Source organism: Bidens hawaiensis, unplaced genomic scaffold (genome assembly GCF_021521415.1).
Source record: "Bidens hawaiensis isolate Kalapana, Puna unplaced genomic scaffold, B.hawaiensis_p1.1 tig00009311_1, whole genome shotgun sequence".
Taxonomy (NCBI): Eukaryota; Viridiplantae; Streptophyta; class Magnoliopsida; order Asterales; family Asteraceae; genus Bidens; species Bidens hawaiensis.
Genome location: NW_027491687.1, coordinates 557190 through 577665, shown reverse-complemented (window position 1 = coordinate 577665; position 20476 = coordinate 557190). Strand labels below are relative to the sequence as shown.

The following is a 20476-nucleotide window of genomic DNA, read 5'->3' as shown; positions in this document are numbered from 1 at the left end:
CCCAATCGAGATATCCTCTGTTTCGCCCACGAAAGATTCATTTCATCATCAAAAATTTGGAGCGTGAAGTGCAATTAGATCCGTTTGGGGGGGGGGGGGGGATTCGAATTACAATTAATCAGCGAGTACTCGGCGCCTAGTCAGGAGTTTTACAACCATGCTTGTACCAAATCAAACAAAACAATTGACATTGATTTTAACACATCTGGTAAACGATTAATTATTTCATGGCGAGCACAGATCGTAAGAACTAAATCATCCAATTCAAATCACTATTTTCATTAAGGTATCAAGTAACACAATCATTATGGCATCTTTGATCACACAACTATAAGGGGCTCCTTTTCACCAATTTTTCTTCTCATAGTTTCACAACTTGAAAGGCTAGGTCAAATATTACTTATCAAGTAGTCCGTTTTCAAAAAGAGGTGCCTGTGATTATGAACAGGGGCGGATTTATATACAAGGTTGGGGTTGCATGGGAACCCCCCTAGTGGTGTAATTCTATAAATAAAATATGAAGTGCACCCCTTATAACTTTGAAGTACACCCCTTTACAAAAATAGAAAAGTGGTGGAGTGATTAAAACCCTTGATGCTGCAGTTTACTTCTCAGGCGAGGCTTGTTTTTCTTTTTTTAAAATCTGTGTTTTAATATTTTAGTTTTAACTTGCAAAATTTTCAGCCGCTATCCACATACCATGATTGACGAACGCAAACTGCAGCCTCCTCCTCTTGTCCACGGGTTGTAATACATTAAAATTGTTTACAATGTTCTTTAATTTATCTATACTAGAGTGTTTCACCAACAAATAAAACAAAAATTGCATGAAAATTTTACAATAATTAGTAAAAACGTAAGCCATATTTTATTATTTTGGGCATTTTTTGTAGCAGGTGTTGAAAGTTCTTGCATGGATTGGCTATCGACTTACTGATTAGCAATTATTGATTAGTTTTGATAGTTGATTTTTGTTACTTGAATTTGATTTATAGGTGTTATGAATATCAAGAGATATTTTCAAACAGACCATCAAACCTTGGGTCATCATCTTCAAGTAGTAAACTGTTAAAGTAGATTTGGATGATCTTTCATGGGATCCTTTCGAAAGGCAACCGATTTCATCTTATCACCCAAGTCAAAAAGATGAAATTAGACAAGCATATCTACTTCATGTCAACCAACCGAACATGATTTTCCATAAACAAATTATGGTAGTAAATTAAGACGCTTTAATGTGGAATGATACACTAGTGAATTTGAAAAATGGTTGGAATATAGTGTCACAAAATGATGCATTTATGAGTGAAGGGGTGCGATGTTGGAATAGGGTTCGGGAGAAATTTAGTGGTCATGTTGGTAAATGCAATAGTTTCACAACAAAGCACGTAAAAAGGGGGAAGATTTACTTAACCAAGCTTAATCTATACATGTGGCCATTGAGAAAGAAAAAAAAAACAATAGAAAATCATATTACATGCTTCGGCTGGACTTACTAAAGCATTGTTGAATGGTTCGTCAGTTTTTTGTGGTCATGATGAGTCTGAAGAATCTCTCTATAGAGGAAATTTTATAGAATTCTTAAAAGTGTTTGGAGAACTAAATGAAGAAATTGGTAAGGTTATATTAAGTAGCGCTCCCTGGAATAACCAAATGACATCTCCATCAATCCAGAAAGAACTTTGTAATTGTTTTGCAAAAGAAGTATTAAAGAAGATATTTGAAGAACTTGGTGATGATGTTTTTTCCATATTAGTTGATGAATCGAGAGATATTTCTAAAGAGGAACAAATGGTCGTGGTATGGTTGTAAACTCCCGACTAGGCGCCGAGTACTCACCGAGTAATCGCTACAAGGTATGATGCCGAGGCGACTTTCTTTAACTCCGCCTGGTTACTTGGAATCGATCAAAAGTGGCCAACCTTTACCACAATTGGATCTAGTCAATCAACTTGAGCCAGCTATTTACTTTAAAAACTTAAACATAATTCATATTTCTATAATATTAAAGAATGACTAACACTTTTTTTAGTTAATTATCTTCATATTTTAGATACTTTAGTATTTAAAGATGTATCTTTTTTTTATATTAATATTCACGTATTTTGTTATAAATATTAGTAGATTTTTGATACTTGACACATATATAAGTTCCCAAAAATTAGTTTCATTATAATTTACCACGACCGAGTACTCCCCAAGTACTCTCCGCCTAGACCGAGTACTCGCAATTCCTCAGTCAACCGCCCAGGGAACGCCTAGCGACTTTTGCAACCATACTTTTAAGATATGTTGATAAATTAGGATTTGTGAAGGAGCGATTTATTGGCCTTGTTCATGTTATGGAAACAACCGCGTTATCTTTTAAAGCTGCAATTGATAAATTATTTGCTCGCCACAATTTGAGTATTGGTAGGGTTAGAGGCCAAGGATATGACGGTGTAAGCAACATGTCCGGTAATGGTTTGAAAGCTTTGATTTTGAAAGAAAATCCTTCAGCATATTATGTTCATTGTTTTGCTCACCAGCTTCAACTTATTGTTGTGGCCCTTGCAACCAAACATCATGAAATTTTCAAATTTTTTAAAGAAGTGTCAAATTTAGTAAATGTTGTTGGTGCATCTTGTAAGCGAATAGATTTGATAAGAGAAAGTCAAAGAAAGATTGGGATTGAATTTGAAAGTTAAAACTGGGAGTGGAAAGAATCAAGAATTGTCACTTGCAAGAGCCGGGGATACACGTTGGAGTTCTCATGAAAAACAATTCACCGTTTGCTTTCTTTATTTCCTAGTGTTATTGACGTGCTTGAAAATATAGAAAATTTGGGAGAGATTTCTGCTCACAAAATTGAGGCACGTGGACTTCAATTATACATGAAAACTTTTAGTTTTGTATTTTATTTACATTTAATGAAGTACATCTTGGGTGTTACTAACACGTTGTGTGAAGCACTTCAAAGAAAAGATCAAGATATGTTGAATGCAATTAAGTTAGTTAAGTTAACTAGTGAAGGCCTAAAAAGTTATCGACTTGAAGTATTTGACTCGCTTTGGGAAGATGTCACGTCCTTTTGTGACAAATATGATATTGAAGTGGTTGATATGAAAGCCGAGTATGTTGACCCTAAATATCGAAGAAGGAAGACGACATCTTCAATCGTGACCATTATGTGGTTAATAATTTCAACACGGTTCTCGACTTGCAAATTCAAGAGCTTGGAAACCGTTTCAACGAGGTAACCACTAACTTGCTTACGTGTATAAGTTCTTTGAGCCCGTCTTGTAATTTTAGTGCTTTTAATAAACTAAACTTGTTAAAATTGGTAGAGATGTATCCTTATGATTTTGATTTTGATGAAAAAGACAAGCTTGTATGTGAACTTGGCCACTACATTGCTAATGTGAAAGAAGATAAGCGGTTTGCCAACTTGAATTGGGTAGGTGATCTTGCCAAAATGATGGTGAAAAGTAGATCGCACATTGATTATCCGTTGGTCTACCGTTTGATAAAGTTATCATTAGTTTTGCCAGTTGCAACGGCAAGTATTGAATGATGTTTTTCTTCAATGAAGATTGTGAAAACAGATTTGCGTAATAGGATGTGTGATGGATGCATGAACGATTCATGCATTTGCTACATAGAAGAGGAATTCCTCCAACAAGTTTTAATCGAATATGTAATGCAACGATTTCAAAAGATGAAAACTCGTTGGCAACAACTTTAGGTATGCTTTTTTAATTTGTAAAGACCATTTATTATGTGTTTTTATTTTGCAATGAGGATCTCTTTTTTATTTTGCAATGACGATGTCGTTTTTATTTTGCAATGACGATCTTTTTACAATATCGTATTTACATTATGTGACAAAGCGTACCCGAACCGAACTGAACCGTCAAACCGACCAGAATTTTTCCGGCTCCATGAAATTGGAGCGTCTAAAAATTGTGCACCCCTTGAAAAACATCTTGGATCCGCCACTGCTTGTGAAGCCTTCCCTTCGTTGAAATTTGAAACTAGCCTCACAAGTGTGGACTGTGGTTTTCTTTGCTTGACTGCTGGCTACACCGATTTCTCCTCAAAATCAGTCCATATACACACAAACAACTTCATTTCTTTGAGACACGATAAAATATACGCGTCTTCCTAAAAACAAATGTAATTGGATCTTGTCCACTCTACATTTTCACTCCTTAAAATTTCCCCACAAGTGACATGTAGGTTTAAATAAGATCATTCACATTCAATCCGCTATATCCAAATACAAAATTACACTAAAAATCAGTACATTTTCTCTTTCATTTTAATTAAAAAATATTGTTTATACCTTTATCATTACTATTTATCTTTCTGTCACTTACAACCATTTTCACAACATATTAAAAAATTATAGGATGTGAAGAATAACTTTTCAAATATATAGAAAAATCACTTCATTTCTCTCTTTCACTCACAACACCATAAACGACTCCATACATTACAAAAACTGCACTCACATTTTTTTATGGATTGATATGAATGCTCTTAGAAACCAATTCTTCAACACTTCTTCATTTTAATCATGTTAATTTATTTAGCCCCAAATAAAATAAAATAAAAGAAAGAAAACTTAATATTTTTTTTATATAATAATTCAAAATGAGATGTTACAACTGAGTTTCGAGCATCATCAATTTTCCACATCTACAAGAAAAAATAACGTAATATATATCATCGAGAGGTAGACCCCTTAGTTTCCATTGGGATAAGATTGAATTGTAAATTTGTCTATTTGTATATGTAATATATAGGGTTTGTATGGATCAAATACAAATTAAATTAACGTGTTAACTGTGTGAAAAGTAGTGTAACTATATATACAACATAGTGTAATTATAGTGTAGTGTAATTACAACATAGTATAATTACACTATGATGTAATTACATAATTACAATACCTATATATATATATATATATATATATATATATATATGGAGGGTTATAGTAAAAAAAGTAGTTTTTTAGAAAAACTAAGAATAAATCATAGCCATTGGATCATGTTAATCAATGGTTGAGATTTAAAATTACCAGAAACCGACATAGTTTTCTAGAATTATTCTTTTACCGTAGATTTAATGTCAAATGTCAAAAATCTATTGGTTCTTACCATTTCTAGGAAACTCTTTATTCTTATTTGAACCATTTTCTATATATATATATATATATATATATATATATATATATATATATATATATATATAATTAAACTATTTGATTCGCACAGTTAGCACGCTAATTTAATTTGTATGTTAACTATATATATATATATACATATATATATACATACATATATAGATACATATATATATACATACATATATATATATATATATATATATATATATATATATATATATATAATCCGTTAGTTGAATTTGTAATCACAACCCTCCTTCGTGATTGACCAAATCCTGTAGGTTATGGGGACACGATTTGAATATTAAATATCTGGTATTAAGGGCATAAGACACAACCAATTAAACAAATGTATGATATTTGGCATATAAGAATAAGTATTAAGCATAAATGTAAGCACATGCTGTCTAGTATGAATCAGTTTATAATTAGTTAAAGTCACTCATGTTTTTAACATTCAAAGTACACCTTATAATTTACATATGTCACAAGTATGGTAATTATAAAAAAAATTTAACATATAATTGTAATGAATTTAAACACATTAATTTAATGAACGGCGGATTTATGTCATTCGTAAGACTTGAATGAGCCCAAGGCTTTCTAACTTTAATGTCTTTAAAGACTTTACCTAGTGAGATACAACTTCCACTAGTGTTGAAGCGCAAGCACAATACAAAGATCAATACAATCACTCATTTATTATGGTAAAGGCATGGGAAGTTTTGAGAAAAAGCTCGTAGTGGTTTCTCGTTCAGTTGGTGGTGGGTCAATCGTCTAAACGGTCGAAACGTCAACGCCCAAAGATTACATGTCATCGCAAACGATTCCGATGCACACTCTCATATAAATCTTAATGACTGCCGACGGCGAGTTTGATACCCTCGATCATGAACTAGCTCTTCTGCTCAGGAGAGACAAAGCCAAAGGCTCATCGTCTTCGTCTACACTCCATCCAGATGTTAAGAAGAAAGTTGAAAGTTTGGTCTCCAAAATCGACCGATTGCTTGTTTTTAGGGAGCAAAAACAGAAGGATGCGGAACTTAAAACCCTTGCGAAAAACAACTCCCATTTAACAGGATGCGCTCTGGTACTCTACGAAAAAGGATAAGCCGAGTTCTTAGCAGAAAATGACGAATATGAAATTTAGTATTATTGTCTCGTGTTTCTATCCGTATTTCTATTTTTATGTATTTTTATTTTTAATTTAGTAGTTACCTTTTTTAAGTAATTTATAATTTTATTAAATTTGGATTGGTTTTATTTAAACTAGTGCTAAAAATAAAAATAAAGAAAACAATTATTAGCTTATAGACTTGGTTAGTTAAGTCCCTTCACTACAAGTTTAATGAGTTAGTACGTTAGTTAATGTCTACTGTCGTCAGTGACGTGACATCACTTTTGATTAACTAACCATGCTCCATAACAATTAGTTAGCATGAAATCGCAATCACATTATGACACTTCATAAAATAACAATCACGAAAGATCCTTTTTTGGCTCTCTCTTTAGCCCTATGTCTCTTATCCCTAGGAAGTCTTCTATATAACGATAATACATGAAATGACAATAATGCAGTAAGCTTTTAACAAGATCATATTAATTTATCTTCTCAACAAACATTTTGCGTCTATATATGTGTTTGGTTTCACAATGAATTTCACTCATATAAACTACATTTACCAATGGAAAGATTTCAATTTAACTTCCTCGTCTTCCTTGTTGCATCCATGGCAATCATACAACTCTCGGTTGTAAGTATACAATTATATATATATATATATATATGTGTGCATAGATTTTAATTTTATATGTTGCTACACCGTTGCTTATTATTCTCTTATCTATATTAGGCTGGAGGTGAAGGTTCAGTGCCGATTAAAGGTAAATAACTAAATATATATGGATTACAAAACACACACATGCGGAGCATATATATCGTAAAAATGATTGTCGTATATAGAGTGCGAAGTGAAGAAAGAAAAGTGACGTGGTGGGATTTTTGTAATAATTACACTACAATTCAAAATACAACTAGTGTACGTAATAGTAATTATGCTACAACAAAAGAACCTAGCATAAAAAAATACGCTACTTTAAAACTATAACGTAATCATTATTACAATAGTTGAAAAACATGGTGCAATGTAGTTATGCTATTCACGTAATTACAAAATGTCACCGCGTCACTTTTTTTCCTCACTTCACACGTTTGGTACGTTTAAACTCATTTGTTATAATCTACAAGATATCATTTTATATATTGTTTTGTGCAGCATGTCCATCTGCATGCTCAGTTCGGTGTTCTGCAACACATTATCGCAAAAGATGCATGAAGATATGCATAGATTGTTGTGGAAAATGTTTATGTGTTCCTTCAAGAACTATTGGACACAAAGACGAGTGTCCCTGCTATATTGATATGAAAACCAAGGATGGAAAGCCCAAATGTCCTTAGTTATATATAAACTATTTCTTGTTTTTAATTATGTTCGAAATTCTATCATTTCTTATTAAGGAAGCAAACTTTAATAATTCTCTGTATTAATTTTATTCTAAACTGGTATTTTTAACCCGTGCTTCGTGGTGGGTGGCATCTTTCGCTCTGGTAGAGATAGATTCGAGATGGGCAATCTCCTGAAATACCTGTAGAGTGGGTTAGGCTTCAAGAACAAAACAGAAGAAGAAAAATCAAACTTGAGACAATTTTCTTATTATTTTTCTTATTCTAACGAGTACAATTTATTGGAAAACAAATACATGAAAATGGAAAACTTAAACAATAAGGAAACTGAGTAATAGATAAACTTAATAATTATTTTTGCTTGCAAGAAAAGTCTTTTGTATCATAACCAATAATTTGAGCATGAATAATATTATGATCATATCAATTCCCCACCCCTTCAAAACGTTCTTATCCTTAAGAACGGGACCTTTTTCCATGGTGGTCTCAACCGGTCACCACGGTGGTTGCCACTCTCGTCTCTCCGCGAGATATGTGATCATAATTTTACTAGCATGATTTGGCTTTGCGAAGAAACTAGATGTTGTAGGGTAGGAACTGTTGTCGAAAACCTGGACGAAGCCTTGGTAGAGGTGCCTTCTTTAAGCATCTTAAAGTAAGTTGAGAACTTATGTAGAGCAGCTAGCAATGTGCATAAATTGGAGGTAGTGATTACAGCGTTAGGTTAAAATACAAAATAAATAAAAAATAAGAAAATAAGAACTGTGAGATGTAATTTAGTATATGATCTTAGAGATTTAATGGTTGTGATTAATTTGAGAATAAACAAAAATATAGAAAGAGCATATATGAAATAGTCCATATTTGTTGATTTTCCATCTCTACATGTAAGACACACGTTAATTCTCTCATCATTTTAACATGTCAACAAACAAAGTTTTCAAAATAAATTAATATTTTATTTTAAACAAAGTCTTTCGCTAAAACAACCCCCAACTTTGATATATTTACAAAACATGTACCAACTATTGGTTACACTTCTAGGTCTCACTGAGTTGAGATGTGACAACACTGCATCATGAATAGTGATTATTTGTTTAATGTAAGTGTTTATAATAACTATGTTAAAAGTCGACTCATGTAATAAAAAATATTTTTTATAGACGTAGCCTTCTATGTGAGCCCACGCGTGATAGCAAACACGTTGATAATATTTGAAAATTTATGTAAAAAGGTTAAGCAAGTTGCGGCGTGACAGTTAAACCAAACAAAAAAGTTACGTAAAAACATTGAATCAAGCATGTGCATTTTAAGGTGCTAGCTCACAATTGGGGGTTTGAATTGATATAATAATAATAATAATAATATCTAAACGCATTTGTAAACTATAAAGTTTATCAAAATTAAATGTATGTAATAGGAGTATTTGATACTTTCACTAATATTATTGTGGCAAATTGAAAATAAATAGTCTCATCTTTTGTATATTGACTAATAATAATTTTATCTTTAAAAATTACTACCAGCGTTTCAATATTTCAACTATTTTTATCTCAATGGACATCCGTTAAAAAATACTTAATGTTGTTAAGTTTTTTTTTCGAAGTTTCAAGCCGATTTTTAGGGCTTTTGATCGGAAGAAAAATATGAGTCGACTAATATAAAACTTATCTCGAAACGGTGATTCAAATGACTTTTTATTAATTGGAAATTCAAACACCCAAATTGAAACACTGTTTCGTCGTTTAGATCATTGTTTCCAGATAAATTTTACATCAGTCGACTCGTATCAGTATTTTGATCAAAAGCCCAAAAACATCAGTTTTGAAACTCGGAAAAAAACTTAACGCCGTTAAGTGTTTTTTAACGGAGGCCCATTGAGACAAAAATAGTTTAAAGATTGGACCGTTGATAATGATTTTTAAAGATGAGATTATTATCAACCGATATACAAAAGATGGAATTATTAATTTTCAATTTGCCTATCCTAATAGATAAAATTAAAATATATGACATGTAATAAAACCTTTTATGAAACTACTAACAACCAATAGAAACAAACAAAGGTTAAATAGTTTATATGTGAGAATTCTTTTAATTAATGGTATGGTAATAATAGTTCAAAAGATATTTTCCCAACCACATCAATTCGTAAACATATAGTATATAGAGTTAATTACATGATTGTTCTGGATGGTTTTTGAAAAGTGACAAGGTTGGGGTATGTTTTACTCGGGGTAATGTACGGTAAAACGTAACTTGTGAGAGGCGTGCATTTTCCAAGGATAATGCTATAAAATAAGTGAATAAAAATTTGAACCTAAGAGTTTTGATAGGTAAAAACAAAATATTAGATGCTTATCGTCACACTGAGTTGAAGGTTATTATTAAGTTTATTATCACCTAAGAATATAAGGTAATTAATTAATTATAAATTTATGTGCATCCTATTGTAGACACTTTATTTTTAATGTTTTTCTAATAATACAATAACAAAATATTACAAACAAAATATAAATTTTGAAAATTATTAATTATATTTGATAAATATTAATACATGATATATAACGCATTTAATACCATATATTTCGTCTCTGAAACATTTTGTATATATATGTATGGTTCTCCTTATATTCGATCTCATCATTTCACTTGTAGTCACGCTCACACTCATAACTTATACAGATGGCAGGATTTCAATTTAACTTCCTCATCTTCTTTGTGGTATCAATGACAATCATACAACTCTCCACTGTAAGTACTATATATATATATATATATATACACACTACGTTAGTTTGCATAGAATTTAATTTTGTAGTCGTCAACATTACTTAATACTTTTGATATATTTATCTCAGACCGGTGGTGAAGGTTCAGTGTCGATCCAAAGTAAATACTTTTACAATCTATAATTATATTATATTATTATTATTATATTGAAATATATGTAGTTTATTTTTGTAAAGATTGTCCGGGTGCATGTGCATATAGATGTTCTGCAACACATTACATGCAATGACTGTTGTGGAAAATGTTTGTGTTTCTTTATGCACTTATGAAAACAAAGATGAATGTCCTTGTTACAGAGATATGAAGACCCAAGAAGGACAACTCAAATGTCCTTAATTCGAAACTACTTTTTATTGTTATTTACTGAAAAACTATTTGGAGGAACTGATGCCAAACTTTTTATATTATCTGACTTTTGTATTTGCTTTAAATAAACAAGTTATATTTATATGGTTATTTGGATTCTTATTTTTCTGTTAAAAAATTATAAAGTTATAATCCGTCCACCAAGTCAATAACAACATAAGAGGGGTGGGGGTGGTCCGTTATACACCGGCCATCACGCGTGATGGCCTCATGAACACCGCCGCCGGTCCCCCCATCACGCGTGATGGGGGTCCGGCCGTGATGGCCATCACGTGGTGAATACCAAGATCAAATCCAACTCAAAATAAATTAACAATATAAATTAACAACCATTTCAATCCAACTCAAAATCAAATCCAACCATTTCAATCCAACTCAAAATCAAATCCAACTCAAAACACTCTCAATCTTCTACTACAAAAACCTCTTTCTTCACCACTTCAATTCAAAACAAAAAAATATGGATTTTCCGAGCAACTCGTTTCCGCTAGACACCGATAGCTCTTCGCCTTCGGACAATGACATTGTTGAATGGTTCCCGTTGTTATATAACAAACTTGAAGGCCCGAGCCGTCCAAAGAAAAAAATGGTGGATCGTGATCGTATACATGCCCACGAAGTGCTAATGAACGACTATTTTGTGGAGGAGCTGAAATACAATGACGAAACGTTCAGGGATCGATTTCGTTTGCCGAAATCTTTATTTTTAAAGATTGTAGCGGACATCGAAACAAGCAAAGAATGGTTTCAAGAATCTTATGACGCGAGGGGCAAACGAAGTTTTACGGCGCTTCAAAAATGCTAAAAAAAAATTCCATCACACCACACAACCACCCCCACCAAAATTCCATCACTAGTGATGGAAAGTAGTGGGGTGAGGTGACACACTTGTATTAGTGGGAGCAAGTGATGGTTTATAAACCACCCCCACCCCCCTAAGAATAAAGGGTAATTAATTAATTGTAAATTTCTGTGCATCCTTTTGTAGACACTTTATTTTTAATGTTTTTCTAATAATACAATAACAAAATATTACAAACAAAATATAAATTCTGAAAATTATTAATTATATTTGATAAAAATTAATACATGATATATAACGCATTTAATACCATATATTTCGTCTCTGAAACATTCTGTATATATATGTATGGTTCTCCTCATATTCGATCTCATCATTTCACTTGTAGTCACACTCACACTTATAACTTATACAGATGGGAGGATTTCAATTTAACTTCCTCATCTTCTTTGTGGTATGAATGGCAATCATACAACTCTCCACTGTAAGTATAATATATACATATATATATATAGACACGCACACGCACACTACGTTAGTTTGCATAGATTTTAATTTTGTAGTCATCAACATTACTTAATACTTTTGATATATTTATCTCAGGCCGGTGGTGAAGGTTCAATGCCGATCCAAAGTAAATACTTTTACAATCTACAACTATATTATCTATTATTATTATTATATTGAAATATATGTATTTTATTTTTGTACAGATTGTCTGGGTGCATGTGCATATAGATGTTCTGCAACACATCACCGTGGAAATTGCATAAATACATGCAATGACTGTTGTGGAAAATGTTTATGTGTTCCTTCAGGCACTTATGGAAACAAAGATGAATGTCCCTGTTACAGAGATATGAAGATCCAAGAAGGACAACCCAAATGTCCTTAATTCAAAACTACTTTTTATTGTTATTTACTGAAAAACTAGTTGGAGAAACTGATGCCAAACTTTTTTATATTAGTATTTGCTTTAAATAAACAAGTTATATTTTTTATGGTTATGTGGATTCTTATTTTTCTGTTAAAGAATTATAAAGTTATAATCCGTCCAACAAGTCAATAAGAATATAAGATATAAGTTAGAACACTTTTTGCCGAGGTAGCTTCTTTAGTTTCATCACCAAAATAAAGATTGAATAGCTAATAAATATTTAATTCATAATGTAGAAACGTGAAATGAATCTGACCTGACCCATGACGATGTTTCCACGGACTTCGAGATGAACGAACCACGACTTGCTTGCTTCTGCTCCGACCGCTGCTGTGATCTGCGGTGACTTTTGGGGGTGTGGAGGTGACCGCTAAGAAATCCAGAAGATCTCTTGTTCACAGACACAAAAATATGGTGGTGGCTCTTATTGAGCTATTTGCCGACCCTTGATAAGGAGGTGGAGACCTCCTTATATAGGGAGCCTCATGGCCACCATCATGGTACCCTAATGGGCCTAGCCCAGTTAGGGTTACCTCCACAAAACCCCCTCAGCCCAATAACAAATGTATTAGCCCATATAATAAAATAAGCCCAAAACATAATAAATTAGGGTTCTTAGTACCATACCCCGACAAGCCCCCCAAGTCCAGTGTTGCTCCTAGGCGTGCAAGCGTTTAGGTGGAGCACTGGACTTTATAAGGTGTGCTAGATCGTGAGGAGGTTTCTTCCCTTTCCTTCGGCATTGTCTTTGAGTTTTGGGAGGTTTTCTCCATGATGGTGACATGTTGTGATCCTTATGATGATGATGGTGCACTAGTATGAATCATAATAATAGTGGCGCGGGGCCTGATAATAAAGCTTGCGCGCGAGGCGACTTATGAGCTATAATAATAACAAAAGCCTGCGCGCGAAGCGACTTACGAGCTTGTAGAATAATGAGAGCCTGCGCGCATGGCGACTTACGAGCTGTAATAATAAAGAAGCTGGCGCGCGAGGCGACTTACGAGCTTGTAGAATAATGAAGCTGGCGCGCAAGGCGACTTACGAGCTTGTAGAATAATGAAGCTGGCGCGCAAGGCGGCTTACGAGCTGTAAAATAATAAAGCCTGCGCGTGAGGCGACTTACGAGCTTGTAGAATAATGAGAGCCTGCGCGCATGGCGACTTACGAGCTGTAATAATAAAGAAGCTGGCGCGCGAGGCGACTTACGAGCTTGTAGAATAATAAAGCTGGCGCGCAAGGCGACTTACGAGCTTGTAGAATAATGAAGCTGGCGCGCAAGGCGACTTACGAGCTGTAGAATAATTAAGCTGGCGCGCAAGGCGGCTTACGAGCTGTAATATGATGATAATGACTGGCCAAGGGCCTCTTCTGCGCAGGATGACTATCCCGGCTTGTCTTCAAAATAATAATGGAGGCACAAACGGCCAGATAATAATAATGATGTCACAGGTGCTTGCGCGGCTCGTGGCCGAACCTTTTAGTATGGCGCGTAGCCATATGGGTTTATGAGTATTCCACCCTTGGCGTGAGGCCTGTGGGTCTATGAGCATTCCACCCTTGGCGCGAGGCCTGTGGGTCTATGAGCATTCCACCCTTGGCGCGAGGCCTGTGGGTCTATGAGCATTCCACCCTTGGCGCGAGGCCTGTGGGTCTATGAGCATTCCACCCTTGGCGCGAGGCCTGTGGGTCTATGAGCATTCCACCCTTGGCGCGAGGCCTGTGGGTCTATGAGCATTCCACCCTTGGCGCGAGGCCTGTGGGTGTATGAGCATTCCACCCTTGGCGCGAGGCCTGTGGGTCTATGAGCATTCCACCCTTGGCGCGAGGCCTGTGGGTCTATGAGCATTCCACACTTGGCGCGAGGCCTGTGGGTCTATGAGCATTCCACCCTTGGCGCGAGGCCTGTGGGTCTATGAGCATTCCACCCTTGGCGCGAGGCCTGTGGGTCTATGAGCATTCCACCCTTGGCGCGAGGCCTGTGGGTCTATGAGCATTCCACCCTTGGCGCGAGGCCTGTGGGTCTATGAGCATTCCACCCTTGGCGCGAGGCCTGTGGGTGTATGAGCATTCCACCCTTGGCGCGAGGCCTGTGGGTCTATGAGCATTCCACCCTTGGCGCGAGGCCTGTGGGTCTATGAGCATTCCATGAGCATTCCACCCTTGGCGCGAGGCCTGTGGGTGTATGAGCATTCCACCCTTGGCGCGAGGCCTGTGGGTCTATGAGCATTCCACCCTTGGCGCGAGGCCTGTGGGTCTATGAGCATTCCACCCTTGGCGCGAGGCCTGTGGGTGTATGAGCATTCCACCCTTGGCGCGAGGCCTGTGGGTCTATGAGCATTCCACCCTTGGCGCGAGGCCTGTGGGTCTATGAGCATTCCACCCTTGGCGCGAGGCCTGTGGGTCTATGAGCATTCCACCCTTGGCGCGAGGCCTGTGGGTGTATGAGCATTCCACCCTTGGCGCGAGGCCTGTGGGTCTATGAGCATTCCACCCTTGGCGCGAGGCCTGTGGGTCTATGGGTATTCCCAACTTTTAAGTTTGAGCTAAGGCTCATATTTTTGGGCTAAGGCCCTGACGTTTTAGAGTTAAGACTCGTCAACGCGTTTGAGCTTGAAGCTCGCGCATGTATGTTTTACTTCGTTTTATTTTTAGTTTGATGTCAATATAATGTTGTCATATTGCTCAAATTAATAAAAGGAAGTGTGAAACATGTATGCGAAAACATGTATGCGGTGGCGCGAATGCAAACCGCTGTGGCGAAGAGTGATCGCCGGGAGTGCGCATGCGGAATCCGAAGTTGATCCGCGGTGGCGCGCATGATCTAGAGATTTTGAATGCGTGAGCATCTGTGATGTGTGAGCATGCGTGATGCGTGAGCATGCTTGATGCTTGAGCATGCTTGAGCATGTGCTATGCGCCATGAGCATAGGTTTTGGCCGTCTTCATGACATCTTGATTTTAAGCCTCGGTCTGTATCTTGTGGGTTGACCTTTCGCGCGCTCGGTGCCTGCGCACATGGTTGAGCATGCTTGATGTTTGAGCGTGCTTGATGCGTGAGCATGCTTGATGTTTGAGCGTGCTTGATGCGTGAGCATGCTTGATGTTTGAGCGTGCTTGATGCGTGAGCATGCTTGATGCTTGAGCATCGATGCGTGAGCATGCTTGATGCTGGAGCATCGATGCGTGAGCACACTTGATGCGTGAGCATGCTTGATGCTTGAGCATCGATGCGTGAGCATACTTGATGCTTGAGCATGCTTGATGCTTGAGCATCGATGCGTGAGCATGCTTGATGCTTGAGCATCGATGCGTGAGCATGCTTGATGCTTGAGCATCGATGCGTGAGCATGCTTGATGCTTGAGCATCGATGCGTGAGCATGCTTGATGCTTGAGCATCGATGCGTGAGCATGCTTGATGCTTGAGCATGCTTGATGCTTGAGCATCGATGTGTGAGCATGCTTGATGCTTGAGCATCGATGCGTGAGCACACTTGATGCGTGAGCATCGATGCATGAGCATACTTGATGCGTGAGCATCGGTGCGTGAGCATACTTGATGCTTGAGCATGCTTGATGCTTGAGCATGCTTGATGCGTGAGCATCGATGCGTGAGCATACTTGATGCTTGAGCATCATTGTTCAGATCATTGTTCCAGATCCGATAGTATTTCTTCCTGTGTATTTCTTCCAACAGATCTGATTGTATTTCCAGATCTGGAAATATTTTTTAGATCTACGGAAGAACATATCTGAGAGAAGAAATCGTAGATCTGAGATATCGATGAACAGATCTGGAATATTGATGAACAGATCTGAGATATTGATGAACAGATCTGGAATATTGATCCGTATATCTGAGATCTTGATGAACAGATCTGTAGATCTTGATGAACAGATCCGTAGATCTGATGAACAGATCCGTAGATCTGAGATGCTGATGGACAGATCGGAGGGCCGAAACGAGAAGCGAAGTGTGGTTCATTGCCGTCCCACGGATGGCGCCAAATGTAGAAACGTGAAATGAATCTGACCTGACCCATGACGATGTTTCCACGGACTTCGAGATGAACGAACCACGACTTGCTTGCTTCTGCTCCGACCGCTGCTGTGATCTGCGGTGACTTTTGGGGGTGTGGAGGTGACCGCTAAGAAATCCAGAGGATCTCTTGTTCACAGACACAAAAAATATGGTGGTGGCTCTTATTGAGCTATTTGCCGACCCTTGATAAGGAGGTGGAGACCTCCTTATATAGGGAGCCTCATGGCCACCATCATGGTACCCTAATGGGCCTAGCCCAGTTAGGGTTACCTCCACAAAACCCCCTCAGCCCAATAACAAATGTATTAGCCCATATAATAAAATAAGCCTAAAACATAATAAATTAGGGTTCTTAGTACCATACCCCGATACATAAAATGCAGAGATCTATGAACTGAGAAACAACAATTTTATTAATCTTTCCCAAATCTAATTAATATAACTTTGAATTTATTTCCAAATCTTTTTAATATAACTTTGAATTCTAATTAGTTTTCAATTACAAATTTGTGCACACTTAAAGAGGGATGAGTTATTTTTGTTTTAGCAAGCACATAATAGTTATATAATCCGTCTTCGATATACTCGAATTGAAACACTGTTTCGTCGTTTGGATCAACGTTTCAAATAAGTTTAACATCAGTCGACTCGTGTCCTTCTTCTGATCCAAAGTTCTAAAAATCGGCTTGAAATTCGGGGAAAAAAATTAACGACGTTAAAGTGTTTTCTAACGGAGATTCATTGAAATAAAAATAGTTGAAAGGTTGGACCGTTGGTAGTGATTTTTAAAGATGAAATTATTATCGACCAATATACAAAAGGTGAGATCATTAATTTCTAATTTTCCTATTCTAATAGATAAAATTATAATATATGACATGTAATAAAACTTTTTATAGGACCACTCACATACAACTACTAACAACCAATAGAAACAAACAAAGGTTAAATATTGTTTATGTGAGAATTCTTTTAATTAATGGTATAGCAATAATAGCTCAAAAGATGTTTTTCCAACGACATCAATTCATAAACATTATATAGAGTTAATTACATGCTTGGTTTCTGTTTTTTGAAAAGCAACAAGGTTGGGGTATGTTTTATTCAGGGTAATGTACTGTAAATCGTAACTTTGAGAGACGTGTATTTTCTAGGAATAATGATATAAAATAAGTGAATAAAAACTTAAACATAAGAGATTTGATAGGTAAAAATAAAATATTAGATGCTTATCGTCGCACCGAATTGAAGGTTATTATTAAGTTAATTATCACCTAAGAATAAAGGGTAATTAATTAATTGTAAATTTATGTACATCCTTTTGTAGACACTTTATTTTTAATGTTTTTCTAATAATAAAATAACAAAATATGACAAAAACAAATATAAATTCAGATAATTATTAATTATATTTGATAATAATTAATACATGATACATAACACATTTAATAAGATATATTTCATCTTTGAACATTCTGTATATATATGTATGGTTCTCCTCATATTCGATTTCATCATATCACTTGTAGTCACACTCACACTCACACTCATAACATATACAGATGGCAGGATTTCAACTTAACTTCATCGTCTTCTTTGTGGCATCAATGACAATCATACAACTCTCCACTGTAAGTACAATATATATACAAACACAAACACATACACACACTATGTTAATTTATTTAGTTTGCATATTTTAATTTTGTAGTCATCAGCATTACTTAATACTTTTGATATATTTATCTCAGGCCGGTGGTGAAGGTTCAGTGTCGATCCAAAGTAAATATATTTACAATCTACAATTATATTATATTATATTATTATTATTATTATATATTGAAATTTATCTATTTTATTTTTGTACAGATTGTTCGGGTGCATGTGCATATAGATGTTCTGCAACACATCACCGTGGAAATTGCATAGATACATGCAATGACTGTTGTGGAAAATGTTTATGTGTTCCTTCAGGCACTTATGGAAACAAAGATGAATGTCCCTGTTACAGAGATATGAGGACCCAAGAAGGACAACCCAAATGTCCTTAATTCGAAACTACTTTTTTTTTGTTATTTACTGAAAAACTTGTTGGAGTGACTGATGCCAAACTTTTCTATATTATCTGATTGTATATTGGATTTGCTTTAAATAAACAAGTTATATTTTTTTTATGATTATTTGGATTTTATTTTTCTGTTAAAGAATTATAAGTTATAATCCGTCCAACAAGTCAATAAGATATAAGTTGGAACACTTTTGGCCGAGGTAGTTTCATGAGTTTCGTCACCAAAATAAAGATTGAATAACTAATAAATATTTAATTCATAAAATGCAGAGATCTATTAACTGAGAAATAATAATTTTATTAATCGTTCCCAAATATACTTATTATAACTTTGAATTCATTTCCAAATCGTTTTAAGATAACTTTGAATTCATTTCCAAATCCTTTTATTATAACTTTGAATTCTCATTAGTTTTCAATTATGAATCTGTGTAGACTTAAAGAGGGATGAGTTATTTTTTTAAGCAAGAACATAATAGTTATATAATCAGTCTTTGATATACCTTTCCATCTTCATTTATCATTATCATTTTCACTATCTTTACTTAAAATATAGAGAACACCTTGCATACGCTTCTTCCTAATCTTCGTAGGACTAGAATCTTATATATAAGGGGTGTTTGGGATTCCTTATTTTACCTCCTTATAACTTTCCATTAAATTAATAAATTACAAAAGTGTAACTTATAGAACTTTTTATTTCACAATATAAGCAATCCCAAACACCTTATAACTTTTCAAAAAGTTAATAAGTTGTAAGTTGGTGAAAATAAGCAATCCCTAACACCCATGGGCGGATCTAGTGTGGGTTCACCGGATTCACGGGAACCCACTGAGTTTCTGATTTTTAGTAAAACTTCTATAAAAAAAGACTGGAGTGAACCCACATATAAAATATAAAATGAACTCATACACAAATTGAACAAATGCTCTAGTGGTTAAGTCTCTACTCAATAGATGGAGATGCATACATTCAATTCTCTCTTGTTGCATGTTTTATAATATTTTTTATTCAAAACATATTTAGGGTTTCTTTTTTTCACTCTATAGCTCACACTCTCCATCACAACCTCCACCATACAACAGAATGCCTATGCTATATACATTAACTTCAATATTCAAGCAAAGGTTAAGCCATGTACCGTCAAGTATTGTTGCACATGCCTCCATGTTAGCTTTCCTGTGTTGTGTAATTGTGCTGATGCATTGTTTTTTTTAATTATTTAGGACTACGTTCTTGGTTTAATAATTTATTTACCGATGCATATGCTTCATATATACATCTAGATATGGGGAAAAAGATGAAGATATGGCCTAATTGGGTGTGGATGTGTGTGGGTGTGGATGGTTCACACGAGATGTGATATTAGTGCGAGAATTGCTTAAGTTTAATCAATGGTCCAAATTAAAAATGCAAATTTATAATTAACAAGAAATTAATTTGACCACGATTTTAATGAAAGTTTAATTTAGCCTTAGTTTTAAAGTCATGAGTAATTAAAGGCATTTGAAAGATATTTATTACTAATTAACTCAAAGTTATCAATCACCTTTTTAAGATTTTATATTTTATAACTAAAAGTATTGTTGATTAAATATTATTTTAATTAAAGTAGGTTATTGGGCCGTGTACTACACGGGTTAAAATGTAAAAATTGCCAAGTAAATACATATATCATTTGAAATGACAAACTATTTTTTAATATATTTTTTTGAGACAACAACACGATTTCTAATTTTAATTCATATTCATACGCAAACAAAGTATTGAAATACATAAACTTACAAATAATAACTTTACAAAGTAGAATATTTACGAAAAAAATTTAA

At 35.1% G+C, this 20476-nt stretch overlaps 3 protein-coding genes across 3 annotated transcripts; all 3 read left to right on the top strand.

The window, feature by feature from the left end:
- Positions 1–2909: 2909 nt before the first annotated feature.
- Positions 2910–3553, top strand: LOC143531970 (uncharacterized). Its single transcript, XM_077027140.1, has 2 exons — positions 2910–3235; positions 3292–3553. Exons 1-2 carry the CDS (start codon positions 2910–2912, stop codon positions 3551–3553), a joined length of 588 nt encoding a protein of 195 aa, XP_076883255.1.
- Positions 3554–6769: 3216 nt separating this feature from the next.
- On the top strand, positions 6770–7631 carry LOC143531954 (peamaclein-like). The gene is made up of 3 exons (XM_077027131.1): positions 6770–6927; positions 7027–7057; positions 7450–7631. Exons 1-3 carry the CDS (start codon positions 6859–6861, stop codon positions 7629–7631), a joined length of 282 nt encoding a protein of 93 aa, XP_076883246.1. The 5' UTR covers positions 6770–6858.
- A 10509-nt stretch (positions 7632–18140) lies between these two features.
- LOC143531953 (peamaclein-like) lies at positions 18141–18629 on the top strand. Its single transcript, XM_077027130.1, has 3 exons — positions 18141–18209; positions 18330–18360; positions 18448–18629. Exons 1-3 carry the CDS (start codon positions 18141–18143, stop codon positions 18627–18629), a joined length of 282 nt encoding a protein of 93 aa, XP_076883245.1.
- The last annotated feature ends 1847 nt before the right edge of the window (positions 18630–20476 follow it).

Bases quoted from the DNA above. Each gene is read 5' to 3' on its own strand.
- LOC143531970 (XM_077027140.1), top strand. From the start codon at position 2,910: ATGAAGTACATCTTGGGTGTTACTAACACGTTGTGTGAAGCACTTCAA. The intron at 3,236-3,291 runs GTAACCACTAAC...TTGTAATTTTAG, and splicing joins TTGGAAACCGTTTCAACGAG to TGCTTTTAATAAACTAAACT.
- LOC143531954 (XM_077027131.1), top strand. From the start codon at position 6,859: ATGGAAAGATTTCAATTTAACTTCCTCGTCTTCCTTGTTGCATCCATG. The intron at 6,928-7,026 runs GTAAGTATACAA...TATCTATATTAG, and splicing joins CAATCATACAACTCTCGGTT to GCTGGAGGTGAAGGTTCAGT. The intron at 7,058-7,449 runs GTAAATAACTAA...TGTTTTGTGCAG, and splicing joins AGGTTCAGTGCCGATTAAAG to CATGTCCATCTGCATGCTCA.
- LOC143531953 (XM_077027130.1), top strand. From the start codon at position 18,141: ATGGCAGGATTTCAACTTAACTTCATCGTCTTCTTTGTGGCATCAATG. The intron at 18,210-18,329 runs GTAAGTACAATA...TATTTATCTCAG, and splicing joins CAATCATACAACTCTCCACT to GCCGGTGGTGAAGGTTCAGT. The intron at 18,361-18,447 runs GTAAATATATTT...ATTTTTGTACAG, and splicing joins AGGTTCAGTGTCGATCCAAA to ATTGTTCGGGTGCATGTGCA.